At 41.2% G+C, this 17434-nt stretch overlaps 2 protein-coding genes across 3 annotated transcripts; one reads left to right on the forward strand and one right to left on the reverse strand.

Moving 5' to 3' along the window:
- The first annotated feature begins 3856 nt into the window (after window positions 1-3856).
- On the forward strand, window positions 3857-4866 carry LOC119367311 (protein LURP-one-related 11-like). The gene is made up of 2 exons (XM_037632863.1): window positions 3857-4134; window positions 4220-4866. Exons 1-2 carry the CDS (start codon window positions 3883-3885, stop codon window positions 4610-4612), a joined length of 645 nt encoding a protein of 214 aa, XP_037488760.1. The 5' UTR covers window positions 3857-3882; the 3' UTR covers window positions 4613-4866.
- A 324-nt stretch (window positions 4867-5190) lies between these two features.
- On the reverse strand, window positions 5191-17347 carry LOC119362490. Of its 2 annotated transcripts, none has more exons than XM_037627715.1 (28): window positions 17141-17347; window positions 16896-17046; window positions 16647-16786; window positions 15486-15602; window positions 15255-15386; window positions 14661-14838; window positions 14052-14223; window positions 12795-12916; window positions 12594-12685; window positions 11984-12026; window positions 11743-11803; window positions 10852-11000; window positions 10541-10611; window positions 10293-10463; window positions 10145-10213; window positions 9793-9894; window positions 9623-9712; window positions 9057-9135; window positions 8878-8977; window positions 8707-8782; window positions 8321-8500; window positions 7509-7631; window positions 7349-7432; window positions 7058-7242; window positions 6830-6968; window positions 6669-6728; window positions 6339-6443; window positions 5191-5628 (listed from the first exon to the last, which is right to left on the reverse strand). In XM_037627715.1, exons 1-28 carry the CDS (start codon window positions 17330-17332, stop codon window positions 5515-5517), a joined length of 3297 nt encoding a protein of 1098 aa, XP_037483612.1. In that variant the 5' UTR covers window positions 17333-17347; the 3' UTR covers window positions 5191-5514. The 2 variants fall into 2 exon arrangements, with proteins under 2 accessions (XP_037483612.1, XP_037483611.1); XM_037627714.1 differs by having other exon boundaries at window positions 16647-16792.
- Window positions 17348-17434: the final 87 nt, after the last annotated feature.

Below are 17434 nucleotides of genomic sequence, written 5' to 3' on the forward strand. Positions count from 1 at the left end.
AAGGGGAGGTGATGTTCGATAGTTGTACAACTTGTGCGTAGATTGATGGAGGTTAACTTTTCTGATGAACACTGGAAAATCTCTGTTCGGGTTTTTTCTTTATGAAATCTATGTATATCTGGAAAGTTCATTAAGGCGCCTTTAAAGATAAAGGTATTTATGTGGCTTGCTCACAAGGATGTGATTTTGAGTAAGGACAACTTGTTGAAACGTAGTTGGAAGGATAGCAAACACTGTTGTTTCTGCTATTGAGATGAGACTATCCAACATCTTTTTCTTAAATGCCCTCTAGCCAGGCTACTATGGCATATATTACATGTCGCATTTATTGTCAGTCCTCCTAATAGTATTGCCACATTATTTGGGACATTGCTAAATGGGTAGAGCCTAAAATAGCGGCGAATATTCGGATCGGAGTGGGTGCATTAATTTGGGCTATATGAAACTGTCGAAATGATGTGATTTTCAACAGACAACCCAATACAAATCTTGTGGAGGTCATCTACATGGTAACTGGCTAGATCCGTACGTGGTCGCCACTCAGCCATGCGAAAGTCAACGAGCATATGACTTATGAGTGCAACCGTTAGAAGACGATAGCACGGGATACCTACAACCAGTTAGGATGGCGGTCTCATAATAGGATAGATGTCTAGTCATCTTGTTCTATTTGTGCTCATTTCCTTAGTCCTTTTCAGGTACTTAAGGATATTCTTCACCGCTATATAGTGATCCATTCCTGGATTACTTTGAAACCTCCCTGCCATACTTATGGCAAGGCTGGCATCCGGTCTTGTGCACAGCATCGCATACATGATGGTGCCTATGGCAGAAGCATAGGGGATGACTTAACTTCACACCTTGCAAAACAGACAAGAATCCCTTCTTAGACTGATTCATTTTAAACTTCTTAAAAATCTTATCAAGGTATGTGCTTTGTGAAAGTCCTATTAAGCGACTCGATCTATCTCTATAGATCTTGATGCCTAATATGAAAGCAACTTCTCTTAGGTCCTTCATTGAAAAACTCTTGTTCAAATATTCCTTCAGGTTTTCGAATAGTTATATATTGTTTCCAATCAGCAATATGTCATCCACATATAATATTAGAAATTATATAGAGCTCACACTCACTTTCTTGTAAATACAAGATTCTCCGAAAACTTGTATAAACCCAAACGCTTTGATCACCTCATCAAAGCAAAGATTCCAACTTCGAGATGCTTGCACCAGTCCATAAATGACAGCTAGAGTTTGTGCACTTTGTCAGCATTCCCTGAATGACAAAACCTTCCAGTTGCATCATATACAACTCTTACTTAAGGAAACCATTAAGGAATGTTGTTTTGACATCCATCTGTCAGTTTTCATAATCGAAAAATGCAGCTATTGCCAAGATGATTCTGACGAACTTAAGCATCGCTATGGGTGAGAAAGTCTCATCGTAGTCAACTCCTTGAACTTGTGAAAACCCTTTTGCCACAAGTCGAGCTTTATAGATGGTGACATTACCGTCTACGTCGGTCTTCTTCTTTAAGATCCATTTATTCTGAATGACCTTTCGCCCTTCAGGTAATACTTTCAAAGTCCATACTTTGTTTTCATACATGGATCCCATCTCGTATTTCATGGCCTCTAACCAATTGTCGGAATCCGGGCCCACCATCGCTTCTCCATAGCTTGTAGGTTCATCGTTGTCCAACAACATGACCTCTAAGATAGGGTTACCGTACCACTCAGGAGTTGTACATACCCTTGTCGACCTACGAGGTTCGATAGTAACTTGATCCGAAGATTCATGATCATGATCATTAGCTTCATCTTCAACTGACGCAGGTGTCACAGAAACACCTTTCTGTGTTGTGCTACTCTCTAGTTGAAGTAAAAGTTCAACAATCTCATCAAGTTCTATCTTCGTCCCACTCAATTCTTTCGAGAGAAACTCTTTGTCGAGAAAGGACTCATTCTTAGCGACAAACACTTTGCCTTCGGATCTGAGATAGAAGGTATGCCCAACCGTCTTTCTTGGGTATCCTATGAAGACGCATTTGTCTGCTTTGGGTTCGAGCTTTTTCAGCTGAAGCCTTTTGACATAATCATCGCATCCCCAAATCTAAAGAAACGACATGAGTTAGGACGACAAGTCTGCAACTGGCATACCATGTCACAGCAGCAAGGATTCTAGAAAAGAAAAGAAAAAAAAAGCAATGCCTATCAAATTTGAACTTGGACATGAGATTCAGTCAATCAATTCATCTCAAACCCAATGACGACATGTTAGGGCAGCGAGGGTGAGCACATGTTTTTGGTCGACGAGAACTCAGAATAGACTAACTCAGCTCAAGCCGCCTTATGATCTGCTCCATGACTCAAACTAGCTGAGCGTGATCGCATGAACATGGCTAGCGTCCCAGCAACCAATGGAGTCCCTGCCAGAACCACTCACTGAATATATATAGCTAGGCACCTCAATTTTGACAAGGCAACCATCTGCACACCTTGTCGGAAGCTATTTGTGTCAATAACAAGGTGCTAAACTGCCAGTTAATCAACAGGATCAGGACCACTGCATCAGGGTCAGGACCACTGTATCAGGATCCGGATCAGGGATCACCAGCTTAACTAGACGAATTTCGCCGATCCAAAATTTAAAAATTGCTTAAGCCCAGCATGCAGCAAGCAACAACCGCTGGTCCTGTTTCGAGTTGTCTTGCATTATTACCACGGGCATCTCCAACTTCTGCGCGTAGGCTAGTACTTTATATTATTATTTATCCACCGAAAATTGAATAATTGTACTTTTCAGAAATCATTGGAAATGGGCATTTCTCAGACGGCCTAAAAATAGCAACAGCAATCATCTATACTACCCAAAATCTCCTGCCTAAAAACAATGGAGATATCCTTACACGGTCGGTACTTAACAATAGAAGCATGTGTGTCCTTCTGCTCTCTGCTCAAGACCCCGAGTGCTTATCTGCAGCCTCGGACTGAACCGGCTCGCATCATCGTCGACCCCGACCTACTACTATGCAGACTAACATATCTATTTAAGTACGCGCGCATCAGCTGCCAATAGCCGATTAGCATCAGCTGGATGGAAAAATCAGTTCCTTTTTGGAACCTTGTGTGGCGCTTTTTCCTTTCCCGCTTTGGTGACGACGGGCGTGAGTGCTGCCTCCCGCCTGCTACGGCTGACTAGACATCTCGTACTGATCTACTTGCCTTATTTAAGCACTTCTAATCCGCATTATTGCCTACTAACTAGAGTATTGCTGTTGCTTCGTCCCGTCAGCAACTGCAGTTCCAAACCATGCAAAAGGCGACTGGCTAGCATCTCGACGCATGCACTTTTCTTGCTACTACTTTGAGCCCGATCCTATGAAGTACCAAGGGCCGTTGTAAATGTCGCTGTCATGCTTCTAGTTTGAGGTTATTAGTACTAATTAGGCACGGCTATTTTGAGATGGCTTTGTCTTGCGCTGAAATGGTTGGCCTGCCGTTGGTTTCAGTGCTCGTTGGCGAGATGAAAATTAGGGTAGAAAACCGCACGCAGGAAGCACTGGAACTTGGACGCGGATTGACTATTTGCCTAATTAAAATTGCCGCCACAGCTCGATAAGCATGCATGGCATAAATGTGTTTCAAGGGGTTTTTAAATATCATCTGATTAACTAACTAATACTCCAAAAAGAGCATCATCCCAATTTGTCCTCTCTCGATCCATATAGTTTAAGCGAGCCAGCAACCACGTCACCAGCACTTTTGCGCTTTTGCTCTCTTCCTCCTCTGTGTATATATCGAGCCCTAGCTTACTTAACCAGATCACATAGAGAGACACATTAGCGCGCAGACAGAAAAACTTAATTAGTACGCGCAGAGATGGCGAGGGTACACTCTTCGCCGTCGTTTCCTTCTTCTTCGTCGCCGGCGGCGGCGGCGTGCGCGGGCGAGAGAAGCGGGAAGGTGTTCACGCTGTGGCTCAAGTCGCTGGTGCTCAACGGGCGGGGGTGCACCGTGTACGACTCCGACGGCCACATCGTCTACCGCGTCGACAACTACGGCTCCAAGTGCAGCGACAACGTCTGCCTCATGGACCTCCGCGGCAACGTCGTCGTCAACATACACAAGAAGGTGTGTACAGCGTACTTCTTTTCTATAGCCAAGAAGCTCGATCGCGTTTTCTGGCAAGTTTACTTATGATTGTGGGTTCATGCAGAAGCTCGCGTTTGGCAAGTGGGAAGGGTACAAGTGGACCGGCCGGAAGCAAGAGGCGAGCGCGTGGTTCAAGGTGGCGCGGCCGCGCAGCGGCATCTTCCACCGGAGCGGCGGCCGCCCGTCGTCGTCGCCGTGCGAGTTCGAGAGCGACGCCGGCTGCGCCATGCGGTACAGGATCGACGACGACGGCGGGGCGCGCGCCGGGAAGCGGGCGTGCTGCAGGATCGTGGACGCCGGCACGGGGCTGGTGGTGGCGGAGGTGAAGAGGAAGGTGACGGCGGGCGGGGTGGCTCTCGGGGAGGACGTGCTCGCCCTGGTGGTGGAGCCCGGCGTCGACGACTCGCTCATCATGGGGCTCGTGCTCGTCTACGGGCTCATGAATCGCACCATGTGAAGCAAAACCAGAACAGAATAGAGACTTTTATAGTCTTTCTTCGTGTGAATTACCGTGTAACTACGAGTAGAACGACTTCGTAGTGTGACACAGATGACTGATCTACAAGTGATTTTGATTCCATGTAGTGCGGCACGACATCTCCATCAAACTTGCGATGACTCCGTTAATCTCAAGATTCGCGTATATGCAATCATTTGGGTTTGTACTGCCAAAAACGTTCAGCGTCGCCTAAGATGGGTATAACAAAACACACTTTGTTCCCCTGGTTCGATCAGTGCAAGTTGTTTATTCCCACCCGCTGACTTCAATCGTCGTATGTGAACTCCGTGTAACTAGTCTTTTTTCGAAACCAATCAAATTGCAAGTGTTGTTTCGCCTTCCCCGTTGTAGATTCTAACTCTCCACCAGGGCATGTGATTCCGTTTCGGTCAGGTCGCTGGACAGTTGACCTAAAGGTAGAAACCACTAAGGAACATACCGCATCCATGTCTTGATTAAGGCCTTGTAATACAAGGTGTTTATTTGTAAAGAGTAGATGCTTAATTAGACACCCCTTCTACAGAGACAAGCACTAATGCTTGAGAAAAACTCAGTTTATTTTACTATAAGCACCTCTTCTAAGCACCCTGCACTGTATCTGTATACAAGACCTAAATGGATTCACACTGGTCTAAGCACCCTGAACTGTATTCTGATGCTCAGTCTACATACAGGTTTGCAAGGAGAATGGTGGACCAACCAGGTCCTACGCTATCTGTCGAAACTCCCAACTGACATTACAAAACAATTGACTCAAAAAAAAATTGCCTATAAATGAAGAACCAACAGAGCTATTCATTATCTATCTTCTCAGTCGCTTCACTCTAATGCTTCTGCTCTATGTACAGGCTACACATAAGCTACATGAAGTAGCTTAGAGGCGTCTTCTTTCTAGATCCGCCTTCGCCGTAAAGCTCGTTCCACTGAACAAGCTCGTTCATATTTGTCGAATCAGATGATATACTTGCACATACCTACACACAAGGCAAGTTACGTTAGGATCACACTTTTATCAACAACTTGGAGATGAGAAAACATAAAATGACAATGCGGGTAACCTTAATTTATTCTAGTACTCCCTCGTCTCAAAGCAAGTACTAAACTTAAGACACTTATTTTGGGACGGAGAAACTATATCCTAGAAACAAATTGACGCTACATTAAGTTTTAAATAGCACGCTAAGCCTCTTAGCGGCGGACCTCTTCTAAATGCTATAGCGAGCTATTTAAAATGTATGCTTATGTGTTTGGACAAAAGACCCTTAGCACAGGACCTCTTCTAAACGCTATAGCGTGCTATAGCGGGCTATTTAAAACCATAACAACCCAGAACATATCAATACTGGCATTACACTCTCCAATCTTGGAACTAAACCCGCAAGAGCCGTCATCAGCATTTGTTATATATTTGATGGATTAAGTTTCACAGGCGGCAAGGGGCATCAAATCTACTTGTATCCTAGAAACAAATTGCGCTACAACCCAGAACATATCAATACTAGCATTACACTCTCCAATCTTGGAACTAAGCCCGCAAGAGCTGTCATCAGCATTTGTTATATATTTGATGGATTAAGTTCTGCAGGCGGTGAGGGGCATCAAATCTACTAGTGTAGTTGAGTCTGATTTGCATTAAGTTTATTTTTCTCTTCTTTTCCAGAAGAAAAACAGCAGTAATATTTACCTGCTCGTGTGCCTGTTTGAGATCACTCATATTTAGGGGACGGACATCACTGCTAGAATACTTAGGAGGCAATGATTTGTTTTCTGCTTCTGCTAAGGATCTCTCCTGCAAGTAGACACAAGATGATAGATTAGAGGTCTGATGTAGCCTCAACAAGGATAATCATAAATAAGTCAACTCAAATTATTAATGATTTGGTTAACCAGAGATTCTAAAAGCATCGATAACATCAGAACCATTGAGAGAAATCAGAAGGATCAGAGATTATTAATCAGTAGAACTGACAACGCATAGGAAAGTAGTTCAAGAAATTAAGAATTAAAAACTAACCTTCTTCTCTTTTTCAAGGAGTTCCCTTATGGGACGATGTGCAGCAGTAATACACAGATTCTGGGGAAAATTAAAATTGTCAGCAGACAGAATATGGAAATTACCTGTTTAAAAAGGAAATCAAATAAGAAACAAAATAATGTTAACATAAAACTAAATACCTTCAGATCACTGCCTGAATACCCCTCAGTCAAGCTGGCCACTGCTTCCAGATCTACATCTTCTGCCAAATCTTCTTTGGCTAGTATTACACTAATAATTATTTTCCTATTGGTTGCGTCTGGTAAATTCACCATCAACCTAAACAAAAGTTTCAGAAGAATTATTGACTGGTTGGCAATGCCAGAGTCACAATTTGCATTTATTTGTTAAAATATGTATACCCATACCTCCTTGGGAGCCTCCTAATAACAGCCTCATCAAGATCAAACGGCCTATTAGTGGCAGCAAGTACTAATACACGTTCTTTGTCTTTTGTTCTCAGACCATCCCAGTTCACCATAAATTCATTTTTCATCTTACGCATGGCTTCATGTTCCCCTGGGTTTTCACGTCTACCCAGCATGCCGTCAACCTGCAAATCAGGGAACACAGCAAGTTCTCTTAATTAAGACACTATTATTGTGCAGCCTGTTGAACCATAATCATATCATCAATGATGATGAAATTTTTTGACTGACCTCATCCACAAAAATGACACTGGGAGCAATTTTGCTTGCAAGTGAAAACACAGCTTTCACATATTTTTCCCCCTCGCCAAACCACTGTTACAATTACAGGTAAGAAAATGTAGAACTAACAGAGGAGAGGAATCTAGATAAATATCTGTTATGGGAAAACCTTCGAGCCAATGCTTGACATTGATATGTTGATGAAGTTAGCACCAGCCTCTGTTGCAACAGCTTTAGCAAGCATGGTCTTCCCCGTACCAGGTGGACCAAAAAGCAATATTCCTTTACATGGCTGGTGCAAAATGAAAAATCAGATCAATATTACACACTGGGTAAGTTAAGAAATACTACTCCCTCCGTCCCATAATGTAAGACATTTTTTGACACTGCACTAGTATCAAAAAACATCTTACATTATGGGACGGAGGGAGTACTAATTAATAAGGAGAGCAATATGATAACGGCAGTATTCAAGCTGCTACATTCAGTTTGAAGTGATTCTTGTTGCTTTTTTCAATTAATTTTGGGATTGCATGATATTAACTACTCCCTCTGTACCATAATACTTGTCATTGGGGGAACTTGTACTAGTATTCCCCAACTACAAGTATTTTGATACAGAGGGAGTAGAAATTACATGTTCTTGCAGTTTAAATTGAACTAATGGGACGTCTTATATTTAGAAACAGAAGCTGTATAACAGATGGCTCACAAAAGCATCATACATAAATTCAAAATGCTAGATAGCACAGAATGATAGGACATGATGGACAAACCACAGGTGGACAGCATTACAATATTTACAAAACCACTCAACAAGGATGAGTCATAAGTGCAGAAAGGGGGATATCTAACTATAAAGGCAAATGACAAAACAAGGAGCCATTGTTACAGGTGAAACAGAGGACTCACAGAAGGAACATGTGGATTGTTTTACAAGAATATTAAGCATAAATAATGAAGCTTGAGAATGCCTTGTACCTTCATAAGTTGTCCCTTGGAGAACAACTCTGGCCTTTGCAATGGAAGCATCACTAATTCCTTCAAAGTTTCCTTGACATTCTCTAGCGCTCCAATGTCATCAAAGGAAACACCTATCTCATCTGGAGGGATAACATCACTAAGAAGCCTCTTTTCAAATTCATTCTCCGTGGCAACATCCTAACAATGAAAAGGAATGTATGTAAGTCATTGGCATTAGACACCATTAATGTCACAAGGCCCAGAGCCTCAAATAATAGGTGAAACTCAAACTCAGCCTGACTTATTTGCACGCTTTAAATAAATAACTGGGCCAGGCTGAACATGGCCAGGTCAAGTCATATACATGAGGTGATCTTTGCTACTAAGAAAAAAAGACAAGTCACCTTGAGTGATTTCTTTGTGCTCTTTTTCTTATGGTCATTTTGCATACTTTCCGACAAATCAACCCCATGCTGAAGGCTGAAATGCAACAATTTCAGTAAAATAATCATTAGATGAACCAGAAAGAACTTTCTTGCACAACTTTGTGAAGTGTACAAGGTTAGAGAATAAACCTTTCACCAGAAAGAGCAAGTAACACATCCTTTCCAGGAGTTGGAACAGTTGAATTCATAACTTGATGACCCAAAGCATAACCAACTATTTTATCGACACCTGGAAACAAAAACAATAGACAGATGATGCTACATGGACATTATACAGGATAAAACATCATGTAGGAATGACTACTCACATTCATTTGTAAGAGTTCGATCTTTAACACATACTGTGGTCTCTACATCAGCACATTCCAGACCATTGCGAGTTAGAAACTGCATCCGATTGCATAAAGACATTAGTTAAACCAAGAGATATAAGGAACAGCAACATCAGTTGAGTGGAGCGACAATTCCATTTTAGAGGTCGCACTAGTACAGGTGATGCAGCAATACTATTTTGTCGCATAGTGGATGCAAATCTATCAAAAGTTTCAACAAAACATAGGAAAATTGTCAAATAAAAACCAGAACATCCTAATCACTCTGGGAATCTAATAGCAGCATAATGACGTACTTTTTTTAATAATCATGTTTGGACTCCCAGCTACATAGGGAAATACATAAAAAACGCAAGACATTTGGCTGAAGAGTAATGGAACATATGATAATTGAATAACAGGGATGTGCAAACAAGCAGTTACTTAAAACTGAAACATAATAACATTGGGTATGTTCAAGAGCAAAAGAACATTGAAGGTTTTTTAGTCTATTATAGTCCAAAAGTAATATACAAAATGACGAGTCACTAATTAATACTTACAGACTGGACTTTTGAAATGTTAGCCTTCACTTTCAGAATTTCAATATCACGGTCCAATAGCTGTTTCCACTTTGAGAGTTCCAAGTCATCCTGTAGCATGTATTCAGAGTTATAACTAGGAGAGGACACTACCAAGTAGACATCATTGTTGAGTAACACAAATGGCATACCTGTGGTGGTTGTATTGTCACTTTACTGGGGAAAAGTTTAGTGACATGCTTCGCAGTCTTCGCTGCTTCTTTGGTTTTATCATTCACCCGGCCAAAGCTATCCTGCATTGGTGTACATTAGATTGTAACAGCAAAAAAGTGTAACAGAGCACTTATAACAGAACCCATAATTTAATTTAATTGATAAAAGGATCCAGTAAGAAAAATAATACAGTGGACAAGATAATAAGCAATTGAGATATATATCAGAAATATCCTTTCAGTATAAGCTGACAATGTGTTGTAGTGCCATGGAGTCCCTACACTAGCATGGCATAAGTAGGGATACTTCCAGCAAAACCAGAAAAGGCACCTGGAACGCAAGGTCAAGTATTGCTGCTTGCCCGTATGGGAACTTCGACAGGAAAGGAGACCCGTTTAGCTGTATAAACAACGTCTTTTTTGTTAGCTAAAGAATGAATACTTAGAAATCGGGTGCAGATTATCTTTACAGCAAGTACCTTATCTTTCCGACTGTCTGCCTGGGTCTGAGACCCAATAACAAAAACACCTGCTGGAAAAATTTCGAGCTTGCTCTTTAGACCATGATAAGAGTAAGTGTTTCCACACACTTTCTCAACGTCCTTCAAAAATAGGATAAGGGGTCCATGCGCACTTTCTTCAGAAACAAACTGCATAAAATCCCAGTGAGTAATAGAAAAAAAATGACAAATGCTGATAAAAATAAGGTTGCGAAGATCGTACAAACCTCAAATATTACATCAAATGGATGTTTAGCTCTATCTTCCCATCCTGGACCATCGAGGCACAGAGAATCAACTGGAAATACAAATAGGCATAAGTAAGTTGTTACAAAAATTAACAATATAGCAAAAAATGGCAAAAAACACTGCATATGATATACTCCCTCCGTTCGGAATTACTTGTCTCGGAAATGGATGTATCTAGAACTAAAATACATCTAGATACATCCATTTCTACGACAACTAATTCCGAACGGAGGGAGTAGTTATAAGTTATTAAAAAGTGCATAAGAACAACAGAAGAAGAAAAACTCACCTGAACAGAAGAAACCATGATCAACCTCACAATTGCCTCCTAGATCAATGCCCCCAGGGATTGGTTTGTCAAAACTGACTCCAATTTTTGAGGATCCATTTTCCTCAAAAGGAAGTCGCACTTCACCCTGGGAACCATAATCTGGAGCTCTGCAGATTTATAATTTGGCATAAATTTTTAATAGATGCAAGTAAAATATGCAAAAGGCAACACCAAGAGAGGTCAATTGCAAACAAAGGGGTGGAATGCTAACATAATAGGTAAGAATTCAGAAAATCCATATAGTTAGCGATCATTACATATCATCACACAAGCAGGGACTCAAACCAGCCTGGTTCTTTTATCCAATATAAGAAAACCTACTGCCATCTAAGATAGACTACGCAACTTAAGTACAAAAGATCAATGCAGTACAATATAATATGCAATATTTACAGGAAAACAGAGAAAGGATGATTCTCATGATTATTGCATCAGATCTACTTTTCCATCTAACCCGTTTGGAACTTAAGAATTTCATACAAAAGGAAACTTATAATCCCGCTGGATGTGCAGTTTCCTGAAAAATTCATATGAGAATCCTGCATTGCAAACACGGCTAAATCCAGACCCTTGTAAAAAAGCTTATAGCTGCTACCAGTTACTGCAAACTCTCTATAGCAACTCACAATCATCGTATATCATACAATAGGTTTTCCAGCTTTCCACAGCACAAATATTTTTCTATTTGTATAAACCCTCCTACTCAAAACTGCTATAGCATGAAAAGTACTAAAGAGTAATCAAGAGAAAAAATTACATCAAAAAAACTCCTGGAACATTCACACATGTGGCGCAGGAAGCTGAATGGATGCACATTTAAAAAAACAAATCTTAAGGTATGGGCCACACCTTTGTCCCTCAAGGATAAACCTTGTTGACTGCAAAGAACCAATGTATCTCACCCTATCACCTGATCAAAATATCAGAAGCATTACTACCGCTACATCAGGTGGTTTCATTACACTAAAAAAATATTGTAAAAACAAACAGTACAGTCTCATACTCAATTCAACAGGTACTCTCAACATCTAGACTTAAAAATAGTTGCAAAAAAAATATAGTGCTAATAACAGAGTCATGATAGCCTTACCTCTTTTGTACGGCTCTGACTCCTTTGACTTTGAAGACTGTCCCTGAAAAAAAATGATACTTGGATGTTGGCATTTGAATTTGAACTAAAGAAGTACCAAAGAAAAGACACACACACACACACACACACACACACACACACACACACACCCCTTGTCCCTCTCTTTTTGCACACAATTCATATGCAACTATTTAAAGCGAGCATGCAGTTGCATCAGTGAGTAATTTACAGCAGACATCATTTTCTAGTTTACATCTCAATGTGTCAGCTGATTCATTTATGGTGAAATTAACTAATGCTACATCTTTTCGGATGTATTTATAAACAGCACCAGTACTCTGAGTTTACTGCAACTCTGCTGTACAGCTTGTTTACAAAGTTCAAACTCTCAAAGAAGAAAACATTTCAAGCTTCCAGAAAATACTAGCAGCATTGCACAAAAAGGTAAAGTAAAATAGTTGAAGCATATATTTCATCTCACAAAAAAGAAGACGCATATCTGTCATCTTACAAAAAGATAAGGCCTACAATAGAATTGGTTGTGCTTTCTTCAAAATGAGCTGCGGTGGCGCTGTTAGAAGAATAAGCATGGCATGGTCAAGAGGCTTACACTCGACAGCAATGATGAATCTACAACGAGCAGCCTAGCATCGAAGTGTTTGGTGAGAGCCTTCATCAATGTTTCTTGGTATATCTCAGACCCTACAAAAAGAAAATTTGTTTTTAGTGAACGCTCCAAGCATTTAGCATTTAACAAATATACAAAATCACTAACTGCAATATCCCATAATTTCATCAAGTAAACTAATACCTGCTGGACCAGATAATAGTACTCGTTGAGAAATAAAAGATATTTTTTTTGTCCACTCCATGGCTTCCTTGCAACACAAATTTACATGTGCTGGTGTCAGGAGAGAACTTTTGGTATTCTCGCTGCAAGGATGAGAAGGCATCAAAGATAGTTCTTAACCACCAGAGACCAATCAATCAATATGCAACAGGCCAAATTAACTGGAAAAAAAAGTAGGTTGTAGTCGAGTAATTAGTACTCACTTGCTAAATGCTTGTGTCTTGCAAAATATAAAACAACTTAGATTATTAGATATCCAATAGGTTGCTACTCATAAAACGAATCAAACTACTCAAAACCACCATGATGGTGATGCCAAGCTTAAGCCTATGTGATGTGTTCATACACTTGAGCCAGTTGGGGGGGTAACTTTATATACTCCCTCCGTTCCTAAATATAAGTCTTTTTTCAGATTTCAAATGGACTACCACATACGGATGTACATAGACATATTTTAGAGTGTATATTCACTCATTTTGCTCCGTATGTAGACAGTTGTTGAAATCTCTAGAAAGACCTATATTTAGGAACGGAGGGAGTACTAATTTTGGCATCAAACAGGACTAACATCTCCGCTGTTTGCAACAGATCTAATGGGTCACATCAGGGTGAGAGGAGGAGACCAACGAACCACTATCACCAATTGAAATATTTGTAGGAGCAAAATTTAGTATATCCAATGATCATGCACTATGACCAACCGATCATTCTGCCTGCCATTATGTCACATCTTACTTCTTTAGAAAATGGCGTCACAACTTACTAGCTAAAAGAAAGTATGATTTTAGATATGAGAATGGCATTGCAATTATTTACCTTACATTTTTTTAAGGATGATATGAGGAATAACAAATAAGAAGAGAAATGGGGTTTGTGAAAGTAAAATACCATGGATAACAAATATGCTTTTCAGCAATTTGCACTGTTGAGTTAAAAATGTGAGCAGAAACAATAAGAGGATGAATCCACTAAATCTGGAGTTGTGCTGTTGCAACCAATATGTTATCATATTACAGAACTAAGCAATTGGGGAGAAATCATCCTTCTATAGGATCATTATAAGAATTTCTTACTTATTATGTGAAGTACAAAATGAGCATTATAGGCTCCTAAAATGAAGGATAATAAGAGATTCATCAAATCATATATATTTCTATATCTCGAACAATATAACAAAAGAGCTGTTATTTTCCATGAAGAGAGTAATAGTCTAGATACCTCAGATAATATGGAAAACTATCAAATGACTCTGATATATCACTTGCACTAACAACTGCCTTCTTCAGATCTTCTTTTAAAAGTTTATGTTGAGCAAATGGCACATTTTCTTCAGAAGAGAACTGGTTCTGCTCCTCCATTGTTTTACATAAACTGCTGACTATCTCTGTATCTAGTGAACAAAAAAGAGATCTGTTTAGCCTCACTTTTCTCTTTCATCATAATAACAAATAAAAGGTACTCCCTCTGTTTTTATTTACTCCGCATATTAGCTTTGGTCAAAGTCAAACTTTATAAACTTTGATGAAGTTTATAGACAAAAATATTAGCATATACAATAACAAATCAATACCATTAGATTCATTATTGAATATACTTTCACATCATACAGATTTGTTATTGTAAATGTTCATATTTTTTTCTATAAACTCGGTCAAACATTATGAAGTTTGACTTCAGTCAAATCTAACATGCAGAGTAAATAAATACGGAGGGGGTACCCAGTTTTGAGAAACAAGAAAAAAAAACAGAAGTCCTCTTATGCTGCATCCCCTTTTCTAAGAAGTTAGGGATTAGTAGGGCCTTAGGGAAGAAATGAAGCTGTCTCACCATGAGGAACAGATGGAGAGCAGCCACTACCAAAATTAAACGGCACTGATAACTTGGCCCTTTTAGATGATAAATGATCCAGTGTGCCTTTCATAACTGGATACTGCCCTTGCTGAACGAAACTTGGGGAAGAAAAGGTTGATGTGCTTGATTTTTCCTCTGGAAGAGGCTGAAATATCTGCCAACATGTTAAGGACTTCCACATCTAAAATGCATAATTGTGCATACAAGTAGGAGTAGGACACGTTTGGTTCCCTTGCTAACCCCAACATCTGTCCATCTAACTTTGCCTAGTAAGGCCAAGTTTTGGCAGGCCCAAATTAGCTGCCAATTATTTCATGTGGGCATTGTTAGCCTGTAAAGTTTTTCCTGGTGTAGTCCACTACACAGTTTCAAATAAATACATACAATATTTTGAGCAACAAATTATACTATCATAGAAAGCACAATCTCATTTCGCTTGCAAGGCAGGAGAAAATCAAACATTGCTAGTGTTGCTTAACAAAGCACAGTGGCAAAAACATCCAGACATGCCTGTAATCGCAGATAGGAGCAATACATATTAACAAAGTGGTCAGTCACAAAAAAGGATACATAAGCATGCCTCCCAAGTGAACTAAAAACAACTTCGTCGCCTCCAGTCAAGGTGACCTTAGCAGCCTTGTCTAAGGCCTTCCCATTTACATAGACAACTTTGGATATAGAGACCTCAAGGGCAGCACCCCTCTGGTAAACAGATCAAAATTGACAGTCAAAACTTCAAAATGATGAATGCAGGAAAAACGGAGTACTAATAAATTAATAAAATTAAGAATGCAACCATACCCTAACATGCCTCAGTCTGCAAACAAGTGATCCAGATAATGCATCCGTCAGTTTCAAATCATGTTTACCACCATGACCAACGGTGAAATAGGAAGCATAAATAGGAACCGTGGGATACTGAACAGCAGAAAGAAGAATATAATCATTAGCAAAGATAATTGTTTAAAATTAGTAAATGCTAAGACTAAATTACCAATACTACAGAACTAAGTGGGGAATTGACAAAATGGTAAGGCTATTTGACGCGGTTACAAAAAACAGATGTCAGCAACTCAAAAACAAGTAACTGTGAAATGGTATTTGCTATGCATGTATGCACCAACAACAGGGATCACCCTTGATCCAATGTGATTCATTTGGATCAAATGGTCCAAATGAACCTCCATACAATTTCAGAGTAACGTAAGATGTTCCTACTCAACTGTAGAAAAAAACGTTCAAGATTTTACAAATAAGATGATTACGCAAGTCCACAATACAAATTAAATGACTCAATGGTGGCTGTGGCAACTGGCAGGGATTGGCATCTAAACATGATATTAGCTTAGTACGCTTAAATTTGAGCAGGCAGACAATAGCAATCCTATAGTTGCGAATGCAGGAGACTGGAAACTCAAGATAAATATCAGAATGATGATTTTAAAATTACTGAACAGTTAGTAGCGCAAGATTACAAAACCCACATACACAAAAATCACAATGTTTAATAAAACTCTGACAAAGGCATTATACATGTCGGGCCAAATAATGACAGGAAGTAGATAATGTATAGAAGCCAGCAAACAGTAGCAAAACGAGGATAACTAGTCGATGTTCTCTGATATTTGGATAACTTAGGTGGAACTGTTCTTCGCTCCATTTTGAAGAAAAGCTAGTTTCAGCTCCAAGAGCACATAATGGTTCTGTGTTGCCAACTAAAGCCATGCATGAAGCGTTACATGACAGATGATTCACAATTGACCCACTCAAGACACAAATTTGTAACAAAATGAATTTTGAATTAAAATCTCCTATGTTTACTAACATGTTTGTGCTGTTTGATAGCTAGGAAGGGTGCAGCAGTTCAATTGTCCGTCAAATAACTTGATTAGATGCTATACGGTCACCAAATAGAATTGTGGCACTGTTCCTCACATCAGTGAGTTGTCCTAAACAACAGACCTGAGAAGATTGGGAAATCAGTCTGGCCCAAGCATGAGTCCGGCTACTGGCCGCCCCGCGCCTCGTCTTCCACTGCGTCATCTCTTCCGCCGTCGTCTCGTCGGACGGAGGCAGACGCCTGGGCGTCCTCTTCTTCCTCGCTGAAGCTTCAGCAAAAAGAAAAGGAGCAATCAAAAACCTCCCCCCGGGCTAAACCAAGCCCTAGCCCCCCTGAAACGAACCGTGAACTCAGAACCTAACAGCACGCACCTCCTGAATTCGACACGGTGGACGACGCCGCGACGGCCCCGGCGGACCTCTCCACGGCCGGCGCGCTCAGCTGCGAGCTCTCGATCACGCGGCCCGCTGCCTTGGCGGCAGCCTCGAACACGGGGGCTGACACCACGCACGTCGTCTTGCCCTGCCACCACCACCACCGCACAGCAACGAATAATCAGATCAATCGATTCCCGGAAATCATCCGCGACACAAAACAGAGGAACGCGCGCAGGGACCTTGGCCCGCTTGGCCGAGCGGCTCCGCGGGGGCGGTGGGGAGGCGGCCTCCGCCGCGGGCGCGGACGCCGACGCCCCCGGCGCGTCGCCCGCGCCCGCGCCCGAGGCCGCCGCGGGCGGGGGCGTCGGGGGCGAGGCCTCCTCCGACGAGGCCCGGCGCTTCCCCGCGGAGCTGCGCCTGGTGTCGACCATGGCGCGGCGCGGGAGGGGCGCGGATCCCCGCGGCGGGCGAGGGGCGAAGCGTAATTTGGCGACGGCGCGGGTGCGGGGGCGGGGGCGGAGGCGTGACGAGGG

The sequence above is a fragment of the Triticum dicoccoides genome, chromosome 2B, assembly GCF_002162155.2.
Source record: "Triticum dicoccoides isolate Atlit2015 ecotype Zavitan chromosome 2B, WEW_v2.0, whole genome shotgun sequence".
In the NCBI taxonomy this organism is placed as follows: domain Eukaryota; kingdom Viridiplantae; phylum Streptophyta; class Magnoliopsida; order Poales; family Poaceae; genus Triticum; species Triticum dicoccoides.